The sequence below is a fragment of the Vanellus vanellus genome (genome assembly GCF_965231255.1).
Source record: "Vanellus vanellus genome assembly, chromosome: 1".
Taxonomy (NCBI): Eukaryota; Metazoa; Chordata; class Aves; order Charadriiformes; family Charadriidae; genus Vanellus; species Vanellus vanellus.
The window spans coordinates 196313415-196333315 of NC_138905.1; the positions used below are offsets into that span (position 1 = coordinate 196313415).

General features: G+C 36.8%; 1 protein-coding gene across 4 annotated transcripts in view; it reads right to left on the reverse strand.

Annotated features, from left to right (window-relative positions):
- Nucleotides 1-19901, reverse strand: part of NBEA (neurobeachin) — a gene marked incomplete at its 5' end in the record, with an annotated part of 525299 nt that overhangs the window by 357341 nt on the left and 148057 nt on the right. For all 4 annotated transcript variants that reach the window (XM_082492157.1, XM_082492158.1, XM_082492156.1 and 1 more), the window contains 6 exons: nucleotides 1865-1962; nucleotides 2071-2133; nucleotides 2762-2841; nucleotides 13947-14115; nucleotides 14904-15056; nucleotides 18035-18143. In XM_082492157.1, the coding sequence (XP_082348283.1) occupies nucleotides 1865-1962; nucleotides 2071-2133; nucleotides 2762-2841; nucleotides 13947-14115; nucleotides 14904-15056; nucleotides 18035-18143 (672 nt within the window). The remainder of the gene's footprint in view (nucleotides 1-1864; nucleotides 1963-2070; nucleotides 2134-2761; nucleotides 2842-13946; nucleotides 14116-14903; nucleotides 15057-18034; nucleotides 18144-19901) is intronic.

Consider the following 19901-nt stretch of genomic DNA (forward strand, 5'->3'; position numbering starts at 1 on the left):
GAAGGATATACCGAAAGCACCAAGCACAGCATAAGAGTTTGATTATGAATTCTTTAGGTTAGAAACATGTTACCTTTTGATTCAGTTCAATGTTTTATAACAGAAAGTAACAACCTTCTCTCATACTTCTACCTCGGAACAATCAAATAAAAGACAGTCTGAGCACTTGTGGCTTAAGAGAAGAGAAGCAGATTGGAGCACATAAGGTCATATCCTGAAGTTTCTTGGATTACCTGGATGCTATTGAAAATCCCCTTTCGTTCTTAAAACCCCTACTCAATATCCTTTCTATAGAGGACAGGGTTTATTATTATTATAATTATAATGCAGAGGACTGCATTTAATCACAACATGTTTATGCTGAAATCTCATTTGTCAAAAGTAAAATATGGCAATATGTTACACGAAATCCCATATATACCTATGAAGCGGCATCCTCATTGCATCAAAATTTGAAATAGAAAAAAAAAATACACCCTCTGGTTTTAAATCCTGGATAAAAAAAGGCCTCACAATTTAACTAACCTAATATAGTACTTATTTAATTAATATGTTTGGTTTAAGCACAAATTCTACAGTCCTTTCAGAAAGGAAACCAGTCTTGATTTGAAGACACCAAGAGACAGAAAACATTACCCTTTCCCTGGACTGTTCTTCAAAAAATTTTTGAATTTATATTTTAGTTTCCCATTTGAATTAGCTGAGCTTCAGCTTTTAGCCATTCTTTTCAGTCTTTCTCCACTACATAGTGCTTTAGCAGACAAAATCTTCCTCTTTTGAAAGGAATTAGGCCATTATCAAATGGCCTCTGAGGCTTCTGTCCTCTATAACCTAGGCAGATGAACACCTAATTTTATGTAAGGCTTTTTTTTTTTTTAATATTTAGATGTTGCAATTCTGTGCATTCTCTCCACTTTTCCAACATAGACTTTTAAACACAGAAACTGCACCATCAAACAATTTTAATAGTGGTACCACGAATGTTACATAAAGATGTATTAAATCCTCTAGGTCAGTCTTCCCTTTCTTCAAAAGGTGTCAGGAATGGAATTTTGTCTGAATACAGACAGCTATAAGCAGAAAACAAAGTCCTTACTGTGAGTACAATGAGTCTTCCCTTCAACTAGCATTGTCATTCAAACAGGTTTAGGTACATGCATTTGTATGAAGATCTTAGTGTTTTGGCGAAACGGAGGTTTGAATTTATCATGTAATAGACGTTGGGGTTTTTTTTTCCCCCTGTTTTACTAGTCCCTTGCATTTTCCACAGTATTTTCAGAACAGCACAAAATAAAATTCTGTAGTAAAAATAAAATTATTAACACGAAAAGCATTGATCTCAGAAAGCCTGCATTGCCAAATTAGGCATAAGAATAAACCAAAAATACCGCTTGTCTGGGAATTATCAGTTATTAATTTTACTGTCACAGATAAACATATGAATTCCACGGGTAGTTTTTTAATCTTTTCAGAGAGGATTTGTGATGTGAGGGCATGATTTCTCTTGTTTTCCTCTTCAAACCTCCAGATTATGTTAAATATCTGAAGACAGAATATTCAAAATTATTCTGAGATAGATACTTGGCTTTTTGTTAATTACATACCATATTTCAGATTGAGATGCAAGTAGAACAGTACATTTACCTTCAAATATCATATTGATAACCTTAAAATTTGGAAGAAATTTTTTTTTCCTCCAAGCTATCAAAACCACTCTGTTTTTGACAAAAAAATAATAGCCTTAAGTTAATAAAATTGCAGTTTGACAGATCAGCAAGTGTGATATTTATGTGAAAAAGAAGCAATCTGGAGAGTGATGATACTTGAACTACTTTTAAGATATTTTCTCACTTGACTGTCTTACCGTATCCCATTTCTCTGATCAAAGGCAGGGATCATGGATGCTGGATGTTCGGACATTAGTGCCACCAGCAGCTGCAGCACGTCATGAATATTTTCATCCTGTATGACAAGCATCAATGTTATTCTACAAACTAACCTCAACAGCAGGCTTCCCACAGAGCTGGTACAATTGGTTACAGTGAAAGATAGGTAATTAGAGAAACGTACCTCATGCATTGTTAATAAGTAATTTAATATGCTCTGCAGTTCATCTTCTTTCACGCCTCGATCCTAAAAAAAAAACCCAAAAACAACAAAGGAGGGGCATTATTCAGAGTATGAAGTCATCCCTCTATTCCTGCTAGAAGGGATTCTTACAGCGTGGGCACTCAGATACTACAAATTATTACTGCAACTCCTCCAATCCCTGACGCAGAAAAAAAAAGGAGAAATAAGCCAGGCCAGAAAATACTGCTCCTCAGTCTAGTCTTAAATGGCAGATTACACCTCAAAGAGTAGAATCCTAGATCATTTCAACCAGTGGTAAAACAAACGAAAAAATAAGAATAAAGCAGTAACTAACTTAACAACTGCCATTACCTTTTTTGTTTGATCAATCAGACAACTATCTACTATCACCAAAAAAAAAGCCCAAATACCTGAAAGGTTCTGCAGTGTCATAGACAATTTCTGAAAGTACATTTAATAAAATATATATGGCATAGTTTGGTGAGGTTAATAGGAAACATTGTATGGATTTATATACCTTTATGTTGATTAGAAATATGTGCATGAATATTACAATTAACTAGAAAAAGATACAATACTGGACAGGTGTTACATATTTACTACTATGAAAGATTCTATTATACGTATATAACAGAACTCTATGTTTTCCATCTGGAATAGACAGTTTTACCTTCAATATAAGTTGTTTCAAAAACAGCAGCATAAATGCCCTTAGTGATATGATTTCTTTCTGTGAGGGCCGAGGACCATCTGGAAGAAGCAAAATATATGGCTTTTAAATATAAAATAAGTCCTTTAATGACTGCAGCTTCTTAAGAAAATCACAGTTCCTACAACAGATTTAGCATTCTATTCATTATATAAAAGTTCATATTTTTAAAATGTTATCATTTATACCCTTTCAGAACGACACTTTACTACACCAATATACAAAAGTGATGTTTCATTTGAAAGAAAGAAAAAAAAAAGCATATATATATATATTTATTTTTTTAAACAAAGACATAGGAAGATGAAAGACAGTAATCAGATCTAGACCCACACAACTAAATTAAGGTATATGTTATGTAGGTGTCTTCATATGAACCAGTAGTTTCAAATCCCAGTATAAGCAACTCCTCTCTTTATTGGCAGATCTACTCATCTGACCCAATAGCAGTGCCAATTCAGGACAAAAACTATTAGTTCTATTAAGTACATCGAGTTGAATTCCAGTGAAAATAATGGGAGTTTAAACACCGAGTACAAGCTACACGGTGGACACGTAAACTTAAAAGTGTCTGAACACAAAGCTGAATCTCACCTAAACTATGTGGCTACAACTTGGAATAACTAAGCCACTATGTTAAACACCATCTGAATGAAAACCAACAGAGAAAGGATTGTTAATGAAATATTAGTGGTCGCTGTTACCAGTAGCAGAAACTGAAGCTACTTAACCAAAGAAAAACTACCATCCGAAGATAATATTAAATTTAAACTAGAAAAAAAAAAATCTGCAATCCACGATACTTTAAGCAATTGTGCTTGAGGAAGTACATAAGGAAAACAGAAGAATCTAAAAAATTGAATGAGAAAAAGAGCCTGAACAACTACAGTCACTTGAAACTTAGTCTATTGTATTTTCCATTCTCCCCCTTCATAAATAGTTAAGGTTGAATTGGAAATTCCAGTGTTAAATTCCTGCTTTTCAAACAACGCATGTCATAGTCTTAAATTTTGCACAGTGAAAATAAATGCAGCCTAAATTATTTTTTCATCAACCATTTCATCTTGTGTTGATAAACACATATCAAAGCTTAATAACACTGTATGTCTCAGTATTATTTCCAGTCCAGGTGAATACAACTTTTTAATGAAGATTTTTTTTTATAGTCACTGGGGCCACTCTTCAAAGTGAAGCCACAGTAACACAGTGTACACACAGTACACACAGTAATTCGAGTTGGCAACAAGGGCAAATCTGAAGGTAAGTGTGCTGGGTTTGGCTGAGAGAGAGTTAATTTTCTTCATAGTAGCTAGTATGGAGCTATGTTTTGGTTTTGTGCTGAAAACGGTGTTGATAATATAGAGATGTTTTTGTTATTGCTGAGCAGCGCTCACACAGAATCAAAGCTTTTTCTGCTCCTCACACCGCCCCACCAGTGAGTGGGCTGGGATTACACAAGGAGTTGGGAGGGCACACCGCCGGGACAGCTGACCCCAACTGACCAAAGGAATATTCCATACCATATGGCGTCACTTTTGTAAGACCCCACCTGGAGTACTGCATCCAGCTCTGAAGTCCCCAGCATAAGAAAGACATGGACCTGCTGGAGCGGGTCCAGAGGAGAGCCACAAGGATGATCTGGGGGCTGGAGCACCTCTCCTATGAGGAGAGGCTGAAAGAGTTGGGGCTGTTCAGCCAGAACAAGAGAAGACTCCGGGAAGATCTTATTGCGGCCTTCCAGTACCTAAAGGGGGCCTACAGGAGAGCTGGGGAAGGCCTTTTTACTAGGGCTTGGAGCAATAGAACGAGGGGGAATGGCTTTAAACTGGAACAGGGCAGGTTTAGATTAAACATTAGGAAGAAATTTTTCACTCTGAGAGTGGTAAGGCACTGGAAGAGGTTGCCCAGAGAAGTTGTAGACACCCCATGCCAGGAGGTGTTCAAGGCCAGGCTGGATGGGGCTTTGAGCAACCTGGTCTAGTGGGAGGTGTCCCTGCCTATGGCAGGGGGGTTGGAACTCGATGATCTTCAAGGTCCCTTCCAACCTAAACCATCTATGATTCTATGCTCAGTATATAAAGTTGGAGGAAGAAAGAGGAAGGATGGGATGTTCAGAGTGATGGCATTTGCCTTCCCAAGTATCCTTTCCGTGTGATGGAGCCCTGCTTTCCTGGAGATGGCTGAACACCTGCCTGCCCATGGGAAGTAGTGAATGAATTCGTTGTTTTGCTTTGCTTGTGTGCGCAGCTTTTGCTTCACCTGTTAAACTGTCTTTATCTCAACCCACGAGTTTTCTCACTTTTACCCTTCTGATTCTCTCCCCCGTCCCAACAGGGGGGAGTGAGCGAGCGGCTGCGTCGTGCTTAGTCGCTGGCTGGGGTTAAACCACAACAGTAAGCTGTATTTGACTAGCAGGAAAAAAAAGAGTGGTTAATTCTCTCAAGTTTTCTTCCCTGTTTAGGAGTGGAGAGAGGACAACTGGGTAATTTTCAGGAAGAAGCAAATAAATCTCAACCTGTCCCCACCACCATGTGTAAAAAACAATAAGGATACTGTTGTAAAAAATCTATCATATAGGCTCTAAAGATATAGGAGCAGCTTCATATCCATACATTCTAATGGCACCATGAAATATCTATTTCCCATTGTAAAAAATGAAGTAAGTTGGATTTTTTGGTACTAGCTGTAACGACATTAAATATTGCATCTGTTTTTATGGCAATTGCCTGCTTCTAGCCAACAGCTATTTTTTTCCCTAATTCAAATGCAGATTCAGCTCAGCTAACTGCATCACAGAAATCTCTTCCCACCTACAATTTATTGGGATTCAATATCCGATAATATCTGAAAATCAGGCCTAAAAACTGAGGCATTTTGTCTTTTCTGGAAGACTGTAATTATGGAAAGAGAAAACAGAAAACTAAGGCAACGGGGAGCTCTGAAAAGCAGTTCTGTAACAGAAATTTTAAGGAGGGATTATAAAGAATATATCCCAAATTAACTGGGAACCTGTTGAAAGGTACCTGAATTTCATACTTCTCATTCAAACACCCGCTAGTTTCTCTGGAGATGTGCAAGAACTTTGAAAAGGGTTCTTCACCGTGCAAAAGATACCGAAGGAGTCATTCCTTCAGTCCTCCAGTATTATTTATTCCTTGTATTTTGGTTGTGTCTTCAAGCTTCACTGTATTAGAACAAGAAAAAGGGGACAGCCTCTACCCAAAAGACTTTATTAGTTGGAAAAATTAAAAGAGGACTGGCAGAGAAAAATAAGAGAAGCTGGAGAAACTGGAGGCTATGTCACCAGTAGACAGCTACAGAGAGTAAGAAAGGACTGCAGCAACAGTAAAGCAACAGTCACCTGATACAGACTGAATGGAATTAATTAAACTGGATTTGCCACTGTAATTGTCACGTCATCACATTTTTGGCTTCATTACTAGTTGAAGATTTATTTTTAAAAAATGCATTATTGACCAAACAATGGTATAATTTACACTATATTTAAAAAATATACATTATACACACATATACTGAGGTAAAGAGAGGCAAGTAGATCTTGTTTTTCAACACTGTAAGTAATTTTCTTTACTATTAATCTTTGTGCCCATCACTGGATATAGACAATTCAGTGTCACCATCACTCAGAAACTGATAAACAGCACTGCCAAAGACTAAAACCAAACCCAACCCAAATCCACGACAAAGATAATCCTTTTAAGATCTGGTACAGCAACCTTAAGTCCCTAGTACAAAATAGCAACATTCTTGTTAATTTGGAAAGAGAAAGGATGCCTTCCTTATCCCACACCGGGATGAGTCACCAAATAATTTCTCGCCATTGGTTTCTTTATCTATTTATTTATTGAAGATAGCACATGATTTGCATCAGATCTTTTTTAATATACCCTCATAATGAGAATTAGCCGACTTTATCAGGACAAAAATAAATGAAAAAAATTTATCCAATTCATCCTTGCAGCACAGAGCAATTATAGGGGCATAAACCAGAACTAATTAGGAGGGAATAACTAAACATATTCAAAGTGAAGTACAATCAGTACTGGTGTAAAAAACTGATTGGGAGCTTTGAATAACAAAAATTATGATTTCTAATCCTGTCTTTGGAAATAAACCTTTGTGTTATCAGTTCTATAATCAACCAAACACAACATTCTTCCATTTGGTTTTTTATATGTAAAAAGCATGATTTTTCCACTCCTTCAATTAATAAAACATGATACCAATAGCAGCATCTGATCTCCACGCTTGCATAAATAACATCACATTATGTGGATCACAGAAGGACCTAGATTTTATCTTACTGTTGCAAAGCTAATGGGAACTGAGTTCCAATCTAACCCAGCCATTAAAATAACTCTGTGCAACTTTTTCTATTCACTATAGTCACTTTCTCCTTATAATAATTTTCATAATTCTCACTTTTTTAGTATTTTTGAAAACTTGACTTAACATGAGTTAACTTTGACATTAACAACCATGCACTCTTTAGCAGGAGGCAAGATACGGCTCATAAAGGTCCATCCAGAGTAAGAGTTAGGAAGCACACAGGAAACACTTGTAGAGAAAACGAAATGCTTGGCTCAAGAACGAACTACACTACTCAGTAGTCTGAAACTTAAATGCACGTTTCTTATACAGTAATGAAATTGCAAGTATTTCATAGGGATGGTCTGCAACAGGGTCCAAAAACTACAGTTTAGCACAATACATTTCTGAGAGTTGTTAACACTCAGTATCCTAAGTTATTTTTTCTTAGGAAAAAAAAAACTCCACAATAATTACTTTATATTTCTGTTATCGCCCTCATTTTATGCTTTCTCATTACTGCACCACTGTTGGTCCATCAGTATTTTCAGAGAACACCATGCGGTTGGTAACTAATTCCAATAGAGATTTTTCAAGACATAAATATCCTGGTGGGCTCTAATAAGTTCTCTCTTAAATTTACAGAAATTGTACATCAAATGAAATCAGCCGCATTTTTTTTTTCAAAGTCATAAATGTTTTATTTTTCTTGAAAAAGTGTTAATACAGAAATTAAACTATCCAACAGTTACTAGGCACCCAAAGACGAAAATAAAAAAAAATGCATTTACATTTTCCTCTGTTGCTTTTACATTAAAAATATGTGTGTTTTACCCCTTCTGAAAGACAATCACAGCTTGGCTTTTATTTAAATATCACTCTAGTATATATCTTGAAAAGATGAAACATCAAAGAAGGAATAAGACTAGTAACATAACACTAAGATGTCTCTGGCAGCTTGAAATATTATCATTGAAATGCACCATCTTTCATAGCAAGACAAAGACTTCAATCTCTCCCCACTTATCCTCTTATTCATTCCAAAAACTCACAAAAGAAAATAATTATGGGAAGAAGTAATATAATTATAAATAATTTTTACTCAATTGCCTGCTTCACTGTGTCTTTAGATGCTGCAACTGTTGGGCAACCCTCTGATCTTCTCCCACCTTCACATCTTATTCTGTATGATTTAACAAAATACTAAAAGCACGCAAGTGTCAAATCAAGAGAATGACTATAACCATATTTCAAGCATAAAATAAAATACAATAAAGTTCAAGGATTCTTTCCTGTGGAAATTGGTTTAACTTTTTCTGCTCTTCCTGACATAAGAATTATTTCACAAGTTTACTTTTAATATGGTCTTAATAAAACACAAGCGACTTTTGTCCTGCTGCCTATTTATAACGGGTAATTTAATTTGAAGAACACACAAATGCAACACAAGAAAAACAAAGTAAAACTCATAATTTTAAACAGAAAACTTGCCTCCACTATATGTAAAATTTAAAACCTACTAAGAATAAGTACCAAGCAAGCTGATAAGTATACATTTTTCAAAAGTGTTTCTAATACTTCAGAAGGAAACAAAACAATACGAATTTAGTACACTGAATCCAAGAAGAAATACCAGCTTGAAACAGGAAAGCAATAATGAAAGAGAAGATACAACTCCAAATTTGAAATAAATATTAGAGCCTTGTAAATGATTCAAAACATTTGCACCTCTTATTTTATAAGCTGAATACCAGAAGCAGCAAGGGGGAAACCTTCATTTTTTAAGGAAACAGCGTTAGCCAAATGGGAAGCTTCAATATTGAGCCACTTTGGCTTTAAACAAGGTATACTAAACTGTCAGTACAGAAACCCACTTTTGTGCTTTAATAAGACAGGGGAAGGCACCGAAACCTTGAAGCAGATCAAGTGTCTGCAAGTAACAGTAAATCAAACTGCTAATATTGAAAAGTGTTTCAGTATCTCTTCATAAAAAATGATATGCCTCGAAGACAAGAAAGCGTCACACTACTAAAATGTCTGCACGAATAAACTTAGTTTCCAGTATGACAGCAAATTATTTGAAGGCACTATAAGACAGAGCCAAATTTCAAATATTGGCAAGATTCCCGTTAAAGTCTTCCTCAGATCTGAAAAGTCTGATGTCAAGTTAGCTTAGAGTTTCTGTTGCCTCCGATAAGGGAATATGATATGCCATTTTCTCTCATTGTGAGATTTTTCCACTTCTTACAGTAAAATTACTGCTCATAGACAATGGGTCCTGTTCTTTCATTTTGAAATATCAAATATTACTTTAAATACAGCAGCTCTAACATTCACATAATTGCATTTTTATGTTCTAAGTTTTTTACTTTTACAAACTTCTTTTAACACATTATTCTACATTTTAACGAATAATAAACTTGCTGGATACATGCGGCAGTAGTGGCTGCACACAGGTTAATAAAAATTGACGCAAAACCCCAAAATTCTGAAACAGTTAACTTTTTTTAAATATTAGGATTGGTGAAGTTATGAGTTGCTGAAAAGAGGTGGAAAGAAAAAAGTATTAAGTGTATTAACTATAGCTACTTATACTATTCTATGACCTTATTATGGCGTACAAGTATCTAACGGGTGGGTTGCAGGAGGATGGAGCCAGGCTCTTTTCAGTGGTTCCCAGTGGCAGGACGAGGGGCAATGGGCACAAGTTAGAACACAGGAAGTTCCGTTCAAATACACAGAAAAACTTCTTTCCTTTGAGGGTGACAGAGCACTGGCACAGGCTGCCCAGGGAGGCTGTGGAGTCCCCTTCTCTGGAGATTTTCAAGACCCGCCTGGATGCAGTCCTGAGTAATGTGCTCTGGGCAATCCTGCTTTAGCAGGGGAGTTGGACTAGATGATCTCTAGAGGTCCCTTCCAACTCTGAAAATTCCGTGATTCCGTGATTCCGTGAAATTAAGGTAATATGAAATCAAATTTAGCAAGCCATCAGCTCAGCAATTACTACATTTCCACAGTCATTTGCTGGCACATCACCACAGTTATTACAGCACTATTAGTCAGAAGCAGAAGCTACCTGTAAAATAATAGCAAAAAACCTCCTAGTGCTGATTTGTATGGAGAAAATTCCATAGCTATGCTGGATTTGCACGTCCATTGCTACATCGCTGATCTTCCTCCCTGATAAACCGACATTCTTCAACTCAACACAAGGAAAGCCATTTTTACAGACAGGAGAGTACTACAAAATACTTCCTTATAGTTATATCAATTACACGCGACTTTCTGCAGTCTCAGCAACAGGGAGGAAGGAAGAGGATAAGGAACAAGTTTATCTATGAATCTAACTGAAGGAAAAAAAAAGGAGACGATGCAGATCTAGTGGATAATAATACGTATTTTGCAAATGGGCATTGCCTCACACTTTGTCAAACGCCTTCCCAACTACTGTATGAAGGCCTTAGTAATTGTGATTTTTGTTGTCATACTGCTACACCAACCAACCAGTAATTTGCGCTCTCTGACTGCCTTTCAGGGGCCTACCTGATTGCTTTCACGAGAAAAACAGAGTATTTTCTGAAACTGACACAAATGAGAAGAGAATGTACTATATCCTTAAAGCCGGTAAGAATGAAAGAAAAGGTGGGGAAGTAAAACAGCCACATGTATGCTAATTTAGAGTTATCCAATTCATTTGTCATCCCTAATTTTGTGTCCTTGTGTAGTCCATGCCTTCTGTTCGGATTTTGATGAATACATTATATATTGTTTTGTAGTTATTCTACTGGAATTATACATACAAATACTCCAAAAATGCAGCTAACTGCAGAGAGGCAGATCTGGCCAAGATAAAAGCGATCCGTATCTCCTACAGAAAGAAATGTCACACTGTTTCCACAAAAGAGCAAGCCTAGCCAGAGGGAAGTCTGTGATATGCAATCCATTTTCAAAGTGTTGTTAGGTACTAGTATCATGACACAGAAATACAGGAATTCTTTAATTAAAAAAAAAAAACAACCAAACAAACAAAAAAAACCCGAAGAAAAACAAAACCCAAAAAGAATCACAGCAATACCAAGTAGACAATATTATCAAACTTACAGTCTCAAACCAGCTGGACAATTTTCCAGGTCTCTGTTTAGTTGTAAATATGGTTGACACCTGGAAACTTTACCTTCCAACAGCTGGTCATTCAACAGTCACAAATGTACCTATTATAAGCTGATCAGCTGAGTTTTTAACATCCTAATTCCGCACTGAGCTCACATATGGTTAACTCGTCTAACGGTAAAACTACCTGCGCAGCACAACAGCATAACCCTCAACAGAGCAGGGCTCTGAAAGCATGAAGCTGGATAAAGTCAGTCCCAGAGTAGAATTCAGCTCACCCTAATTTCAAACATCTACAGTGTAGTTGCCAACAGGTGAGACCAGCTTCTAACTTGCCACAGAAATCAATAGAGATCTAATCAATATAGTCAATGGAGTCTAGAAAGCAACCGCCTTTCAATCTAAAGAGTTCCCAAGGCTCTGTTGACTAGAGGTAGGACTCACCTTCCTAAACGTACTTATGTGACAGTGTGTTTCCCCCCAGGTGCCAACCTGATCTTTATCTCCTGTAACCCTACCCAAGCAATAACCAGCTCTGGTGGTCATAATGGGTGCATGTAGTCGTGATGGTGGCATTGGAGCTCAACGTGGTTTCGGGGAGACAGATAACAACACAATAGCCAAGGGGCTAACTTGAGCAATGGTGGTACTGTGGTCAATATGCAAATATGAGTATAGGTCAATCATCTTACCTCCGTAAATACTGAACAGCCCAAGAGCCCTTTGAGCTCTCTGAATGGCAGTGGGCTGCACGCCAGGATCTCCCCCTGAGTAGAAACGCCGCTCAAGGTTACTCCTCAAGGTTCAGATTCCTTGCCATGATGGATCCTCAGTAAGTGACTGAACTTTGAAATCTTAGCTAAGTGGTATAAAGGATTGAATGTGCATATATAATCCTTTAGACATAAACCGGTGACCAAGTCTGGGACTAGGATTGGATGAAGCCGCACCTAGAGTCCCCTCTGAGAAGGAGTTTAGAAAGCGAGGGGGTCCTCTGAAACCTCATGACTCAACGGGAGGGTCACCCTGACAGTTCTGTCTGACCCTGTCCGCTATGCATTAAATAACTAAGTATGCCTCGCTGTCTCAAGTTTTGTTAAAACACTGTTGCATTTACCATCAAACTTTGTTAAATCCCTGTTTTATATCAATAAATGTATTGTTTCTTCTCTCTATGAGTGAAGTACATCACTCCATCTGCGACACCTTATCAGTGTGATTTGACATGCCACAAGGTATCCAAAATATCTGCACAGAACAAGCATATTTGACACAGGATGCACAGGACACCTGCATCCTTCTGAAAGGCAGGTGGGATGCCACACAGAGACTAAAATGATGGCAGAAACCCATATTCAGGCAACTGACTCCTGCATTCCACTGTCTATAATCAGCAGACATTGCGCTCACTCAGATGGAGACACATTCATTGTAGGTACCAAAAATAAACTTAATTCAATTTTGGCAAAGAGAATCCAGAATGGAAAATGTATTTTATCACCAACAAAAATTCCACTTGAATTAACTAACCACCAGAGTTAATTTTCATAATCAGTATTACAAACTTTTCATTCAAATGAACAGAGAACAGAAACACAGTGTGTTTTTGTTAGGTATTTTTAAAGCTAATTTTAATAATTTATGAAGAATATAATTTGTCTAATATTATACTCTGAGAGAACTATAAATGAGGTCCCAACTCCAACAGCAGCTCTTTCTGTGAGCCTCAACAAGTTACAACTTCACTGTCTGTTGGGATACCTAATCTAGGATAAGCATTGTTCCTTCCATTTTTAATTATTAAAAAAAAAATTGAAGAAAAACCCTATGCATACAGCTCACTAACAAATGAAGAATTATCCAATAACTTCCATATGTCACATTCTTAAATATTTGGATATGTGACAGCACTAAAACACGCCCCAATTATTCAATTTCTTAGCATGACAGTAATAGTTACAGAATAAAGATAATTAATAAGTTCTCCTATATCAATTAATTTTTAAGAGACTTTCAGCCAAATCCTCCCTGCTTTACACAAGTAGTCAGCTAAATGTAATGACATTACAGCTGGAGTGTATAGGATTAGAATGATTTGATGCTCTGGTTAATACACATCTGTTGCAAGCGGTGTTTAGCCTGTATGTATTACTACTGTATTTTATTGTTGCTGTCATTCAATGCTTCCTGAGCTAAGCTAAGCACATGACTGTAAGCGAAGTTCAATCAATCTCTATTTTATAAGGGTAGAGAAAAAAAAAATTAATAAACTGGAAATACAGCTTCAGAGATCTCAGCAGTGAGAACTGTAAGTTTCCGCTTTGTTTTCAATGTCACTTAGCACTACCAATCATTTAAACCCCACAAAGCTTTCTCCGGCATGTGAAGTACACTTAACGTTTCCTCTCTGTTACAGAAGATGAAAATTCAGTGATTTTAGCATGTTTCCTAAAGTATGCCCACATAAGTATATGCTATGCAATTGAAGACCAGAGTTGGACTCTTCTGGAATACATATAAACGTGAGGAATTATCACTAGAGGTGTAGGATACACCAAAATTGCACATTCCCTCTGCTGTTGACCACTGGTACTGATTATTGTCATTACCTCCTTTGTCTACAGATCCAAGGAGCTTTCACACATTTACATCATAAATCTTCCTACACAGGAAATTCTTATATTTTCTTTTTATGTATTGTACTTACCCAATCCTTTAGGAGTAATGCCGCTGCTATCAGCGGGATTCACCACCCAGTAGTAGTATTTCAGTGTGTGCATTAACTGCAGTACTGTTCCTACTCTGCGTATAGTGTTATAGATCGTAGCAGTTCCAATGAATTCAGCTGACAAGTAGGTATACAAAGACAGCTGCACCTGAAGAATTAAATAGTTATCCACATAAATGCAAGTTATATATTAACAAGCTTAATTTTTAGGGGTTTTAGGATTTACTTTGGATACGATATAAAAGACTAAAAAATAACGAAACAACTTTACTTAGGGCTGGGACTGGACTGACACCTGGAATGACCTCCAGATGTCCCTTCCAGTCTAAATTTTCTATGATTCTATGATTTATGTCACGATAAATGTACTGGTTTGTTTTCTATTTTGGCTTTTTATAATAAAAGTATATATTATCAGACTTTAGCACCATGCCACTTTTCACTTTGATCCACACTCCTCAATTGTGATTATTTAGCAAAACAACTAATTCATTGTTACCAGAGATGAATGATAACTTTTCATAATTTTTATCAAGCCAAAATACATAATTTAAAATGAAAGTTTATGTGAATGTGTAAAAAAAGATATCTTACCTTTTACTTACAATTTAAAATACATACTTTTATGCTTAATCTTTAGGAAAATAATGTAACACAACCAGTGAAAAGGGGACAGGGCTTCTCGAAACAGTCTTTTATAGAATTATTCAGAACCTTAGGCTATGGATTAGCCAAAACCTTAGAAAAACGTTAACTACTTTTACAAACTTTTTCCAAAGACATTGGAGAATACAGTTAAGCAGGGTATAGGCTTCATGATCTAAAAAAATCTTTCTTATTACCATGTTTTAAAATAAAAAAAATTAAAAACCTAAGCACCATGGTATAAAAGAATACTTGTAGGGGCGTCATAACATATTTCAAGTGTACAATTACCTTTGCAGGGGTGTGTATCCAGATAGCAGGATTAAAAAGGATGTGATCACATAATTGCTTCAGTAGAGGTGCTCCATGAGACAATCCATCCAAATATTTCGCAAATGACAAAAATTGTTCCAGAACTGCTCTGGTTATATGAACCCTAGATGACTAGGGAAAAATAATCAGAAAGAACAAATATAAAGAAAAACTTGATTCCTTACTATACTTACAGCAGAAATATGAAGTGATATTTCATCAGGCTCACCTTTACTAAATTCATTCAACCTCTTATGTTTTTATGTCATTGAATATGAAAGGAAAGTTAAGAAAAAATATCAGCAACTTACACTTTCTAATAATATTCATGGTCTTTCTAATGGCTACATTTAACAGATTAAAAATATTCATCAATAACTGAGGTTAAATTCTTTTTACTTTTTTCTTTCTTAGTTTTGTTTGTTTGGTTGGTTGGTTGGTTTTTTTTTCGTGTGGCCTTGCTTTTGTTTTGTTTTATTATAATCCAGTCAGGATTTTACATTTTACAGCACAGTGCCTTGAGAACTTTGCATGAGGTCCTTAACTCTTCTTCATTTAATTATGTGTCTTCCTGAAATTGAGTTTCTCAGTATGTAAACACGCATTATGGGTAGACTTGCTTTTGTTTCTTAAATATAAATAGGTATTTGAAGGATTTGAGTTCATGGTTTCCTCAAATTTCAAGAAAGTCCTGCAGTTTAATAGCATATGTTATAAAGTCACTGTTGAGAGCTGCTCCTCTGCAGTAACATGGCATGTGGACTTTCACAAACTTCTTTACATACTAAGTTAATAAAACGAACTGTAAGTAAAGTCTGGGAACACGCAGATTTGTTATTTTTAGAAGTGAAGTCCATTTGTCAGTACTACAAATTCAGCTTAGATGCTGAGTTTCCTTTGGCTTGTACATCATAATTCACAATAAATAGTCTGCAACTAACAAGAACAAAAATGTTATTTTGAAGTTCAAGCCAGAAAAAAAAAGAGCTTTCTGTCCTCTCTGAAGGATTTGATCACATGCAAATGAACAACAGATAATTTACAAATAATAAAATTGAGCCTGGCTAGGAAACAAAAGGACTTTTTTCCTGTTGTGTACCAACTGAATATAAGCATATAGTGAAAAAATAAAATACATAATTTTGAAAAACCACAGCTAGGGAGAATATAGCATAACCCCCTCAGAAAACAGCATATGCTGTAAAAAATATGTTGTGACAGAAATCAATCAAAATCCTTTATATATTCACATACCCTGAATTTAATGATTGTAGCAGGTGTTAATTAGAATAGTATGTAAACTTTTTTTTAAAAAAATTCATGTACAACATTCTAAATCGATGCATTTTATGTGTGTAAACCATAGTCCTCTGTTCAAGAGAAGGGTCTCCAGGAGGACTCACTAGCCTGACTGTATATGACTTGCAGAACTGGAACTAACAGCTTTGTAAATTCATTCTGGTTATGTCACAAGAAAACCTACCACTGGAAAATAAAACCACCTTAGACTAGTTCTTTGACATTCCAAATCACAGTAGCTTAGTCCAGAAAACATAGGAGCCTAGAAAATAACCTGCTTTTAGATATTACTTCAGTGAAGGTAAAGTCTTTCCACTATAAGAATGTATTTCCCTGCTGAAAAGAGCATAGGGAGCAGAATGAGAGAAATTATTTATCATTCTTCTTCAAAATTCAGTACATTTTTAAAGGTGAGATTATTGTTATTTTATTTCACCATCAGACAACATAACTTCTTCTCAATTGATTGCTATACTGAGCTCATGTCAATTAAAAATACAGTGGCAGACATGCAAGAATGTCAGAGCCATGAGATTCAACCATAAGAGTATTACTGTCTTAATACAGTAGTTTGTTTTCAGATTATTGAAATTGTTGCATCAGGAACCGTGTGGCCAGCAGGACTAGGGAAGTGATTGTCCCACTGTACTCAGCACTGGTGAGGCCCCACCTGGAGTACTGTGTCCAACTTTGGGCGCCGCAGTACAGGGAGGACATTGAGGTGCTGGAGAGGGTCCAGAGAAGGGCAACGAAGCTGGTGAAGGGTCTCGAGAATAAGTCTTATGAGGAGCGGCTGAGGGAGCTGGGGTTGTTTAGTCTGAAGAAAAGGAGGCTGAGGGAAGGCCTTATTGCTCTCTACAGCTACCTGAAAGGAGGCTGTAGAGAGGTGGGGGTTGGTCTCTTCTCACAAGTTACAACCGATAGGACAAGAGGGAATGGCCTCAAGTTGCCGCAGGGGAGGTTTGGGCTAGACATTAGGAAAAACTTCTACACTGAAAGGGTTGTCAAAGACTGGAACAGGCTGCCCAGGGAAGCGGTTGAATCGCCATCCTTGGATGTATTTAAAAGCCATCTAGATATGGTGCTCAGGGACATGGTTTAGAAGTGGGCCCGGTAGAGTTAGATAACGGTTGGACTTGATGATCTTAAAGGTCTTTTCCAGATACAACGATTCTATGATTCCATTAAATCGTAGTAACGTGAGGGCTTTGGGCCAGGAGGCAGGTAATGCTTCTCAGACAAGCATCTGCACTGAACCTCTATTTTGTGATAACTGCTTATCATGTCTGAAAACAAGCAAGTAAAGGGAATGGCCCTTGCAACTGTTTCTTTCAGAAATAAAGTTATTTTACAGTTTTTCTTCTTCAAAACACAGAGCAACTATTTCAACAATTTCAGAACTGAGTCACAGAGGATTAACTTAATTTTTATTAACATACACCTAAATTGTGACATGTCTGCGATAAGCTTGTACAAGGGCACAAGATAACTTTCCTAAATGAGAGTTTGGGGGAGAGAGTGGAGAAACACAAATGAAAATACATTAAAGTGATTCACAAACAGATCTAAAGAAAAATTGTAAATTAGACAAAAAGGATCAACTCCAGAAAACTGACTGTTTGAATATTGACTTATAAGAAGATAACAAAGATTAAGAGACTCCTGTAGACAACTTTTAAGTATTACACGTCAAAAAAAAATTCTATCACATATATATTTTATTCCACCCGTCCTCTTGAACTAAATGATTGAAAATACCACAATGACAGTAGAAACACTAAGAACAAAGATAAAAAAACCTCCAAACATACCTTTTCAAGGAGATAGCCAATGACTAGAAATCCTTTTCCACCAAGCATTTGTTCTTGCATGGCTACTGAACTCTTAAGAAGCTCAACCAAGAAAGCCAATAGGGTAGCACTGCATGTAAAAAACAAGCATTTTTTCAGATTACAAATGTAGAAAAATCAATCTGTTACATTCTCAATATTCACCAGCTATTAAATGGAGACAGGCTTAAAGTGGTAAACGATTCTTTGAAAGAATACAAATCTTACTTTTTTGGAGAAATTTCTCTAGCGATTGTTCACATATTACCGCAGTAGGAGTGGGAGATCGTATTCAAAGAGAAGTGCAAAATCATTTTGTCAGCTCTCCTGATTTGACCGGGACTATCCCAAGTTTTAAATATCCAGTCCTGCAACTTGCAGGTCTAGCCAAAGGTTTTGCAGTTGGAAGAGGCAGGAGATGATGAGTGGGATCCAGCTGACAGTGCTAGAATGATGCAGGCAAGGGCTGTGTCAACCATTTTACCATCCAGACTATGCTAAAATGCAAAATTTGCAGCCACTGGGAATATCAGCATCCTACACTTTGAGTCCCTAGCATCACTACTACCACAGAAATGAGGCATAAAATGGCTGAACTGGCACGCGGGTAAGGATGCCCGCCACAAACCACAGTGGAACAACAGCAGGGTGGAGAGCTTCCTTCATACTTTCTCCAGACTGCACATGACAGTAATATCTAGGCCTGACAAAATAAAGGCTGAGAATCGCTTTCATCCAGTTAGGAATGCAGAGAAGGACTACCAGACACCACAAGGAAATCACCCAGCAGCCCATCCCGGCAGTATCTGTGAGGTGTTCAGAGAGCACAGGAGGGGAAAAAAGTGGACAGAAGAGGTTAAGGTTTAGAAACAGAAGAGATATGAAAGACTTGAGGGGACAGACTTGGCAAGAAAGTGAAACTGTGTTAGAAAAACCAGCCGAGGAAACATATGGCAGACGAATGCATGGTGGGAGAAAAATCACAATTGACTGTCGCGGTGGTAAGAGGGAAACAAAAATACACGCATCTGTTGCTGAAAAACCCAGAGGAAAGGGAGTAAGAAAAAAACCCCACATTTATGACAGAAAGGAAATATTTAAAATGATTTGTCAAATATATCGGAAAGGTAGATGACAGAGTGCATTGTACTGTGTATACAATGCATATATACTATTCCTTTTCTAAAAATAAAATAGGTATAACAATTCCTAGATGTACTGACAAGTATCTTCAACCATGAAAGTTTTCACACAGGCGGTAGGCACAGGCAAGGGTGAAAACTGTGGCTTTTGCAGCTATGAAAAAGTGAATTAAAGGAAATGGTCCACCTGCATTTTATAAATTTCAACTTTACTTACAGTATGTAGTCGGCTAAACTTCTCTTGCTCTCCAAATACAATCTTTTACTTTGAAATAAACGTTGAGATTGGTTAATCCATGCCAGCACCAAAAAATAATGAATTTGCTGAGGAAAACAAGATTTATTCTATTTGGTGAGCAAGGCTGCCATGCGAAAAGTACACAGTGCAGGCAAAGTACATGCTGTGAACATGAAATAGTGCCTTGTCTTGCTTCATTGTTGAACGGTCACAATAATCAGTCTAAAATCACACACAGAATGCTCCACAGAGTGTCAGCAGTAGAAGAACACAGATAATATCCATTTACAGTACTCCAAAGCTTTTATTAAAACAGCCTGTCAAGCTGTCACATCAATTTCAAACCAGGTTATATGCATCAATTTTTTCTTACCCTGACTGAAAGTTTCTATTGTATTTGTCATCTAAAATAAGATATACTCATCATTTTTACTACATGAAAATCCATAAGAAGCTCATGTAAAGGGCA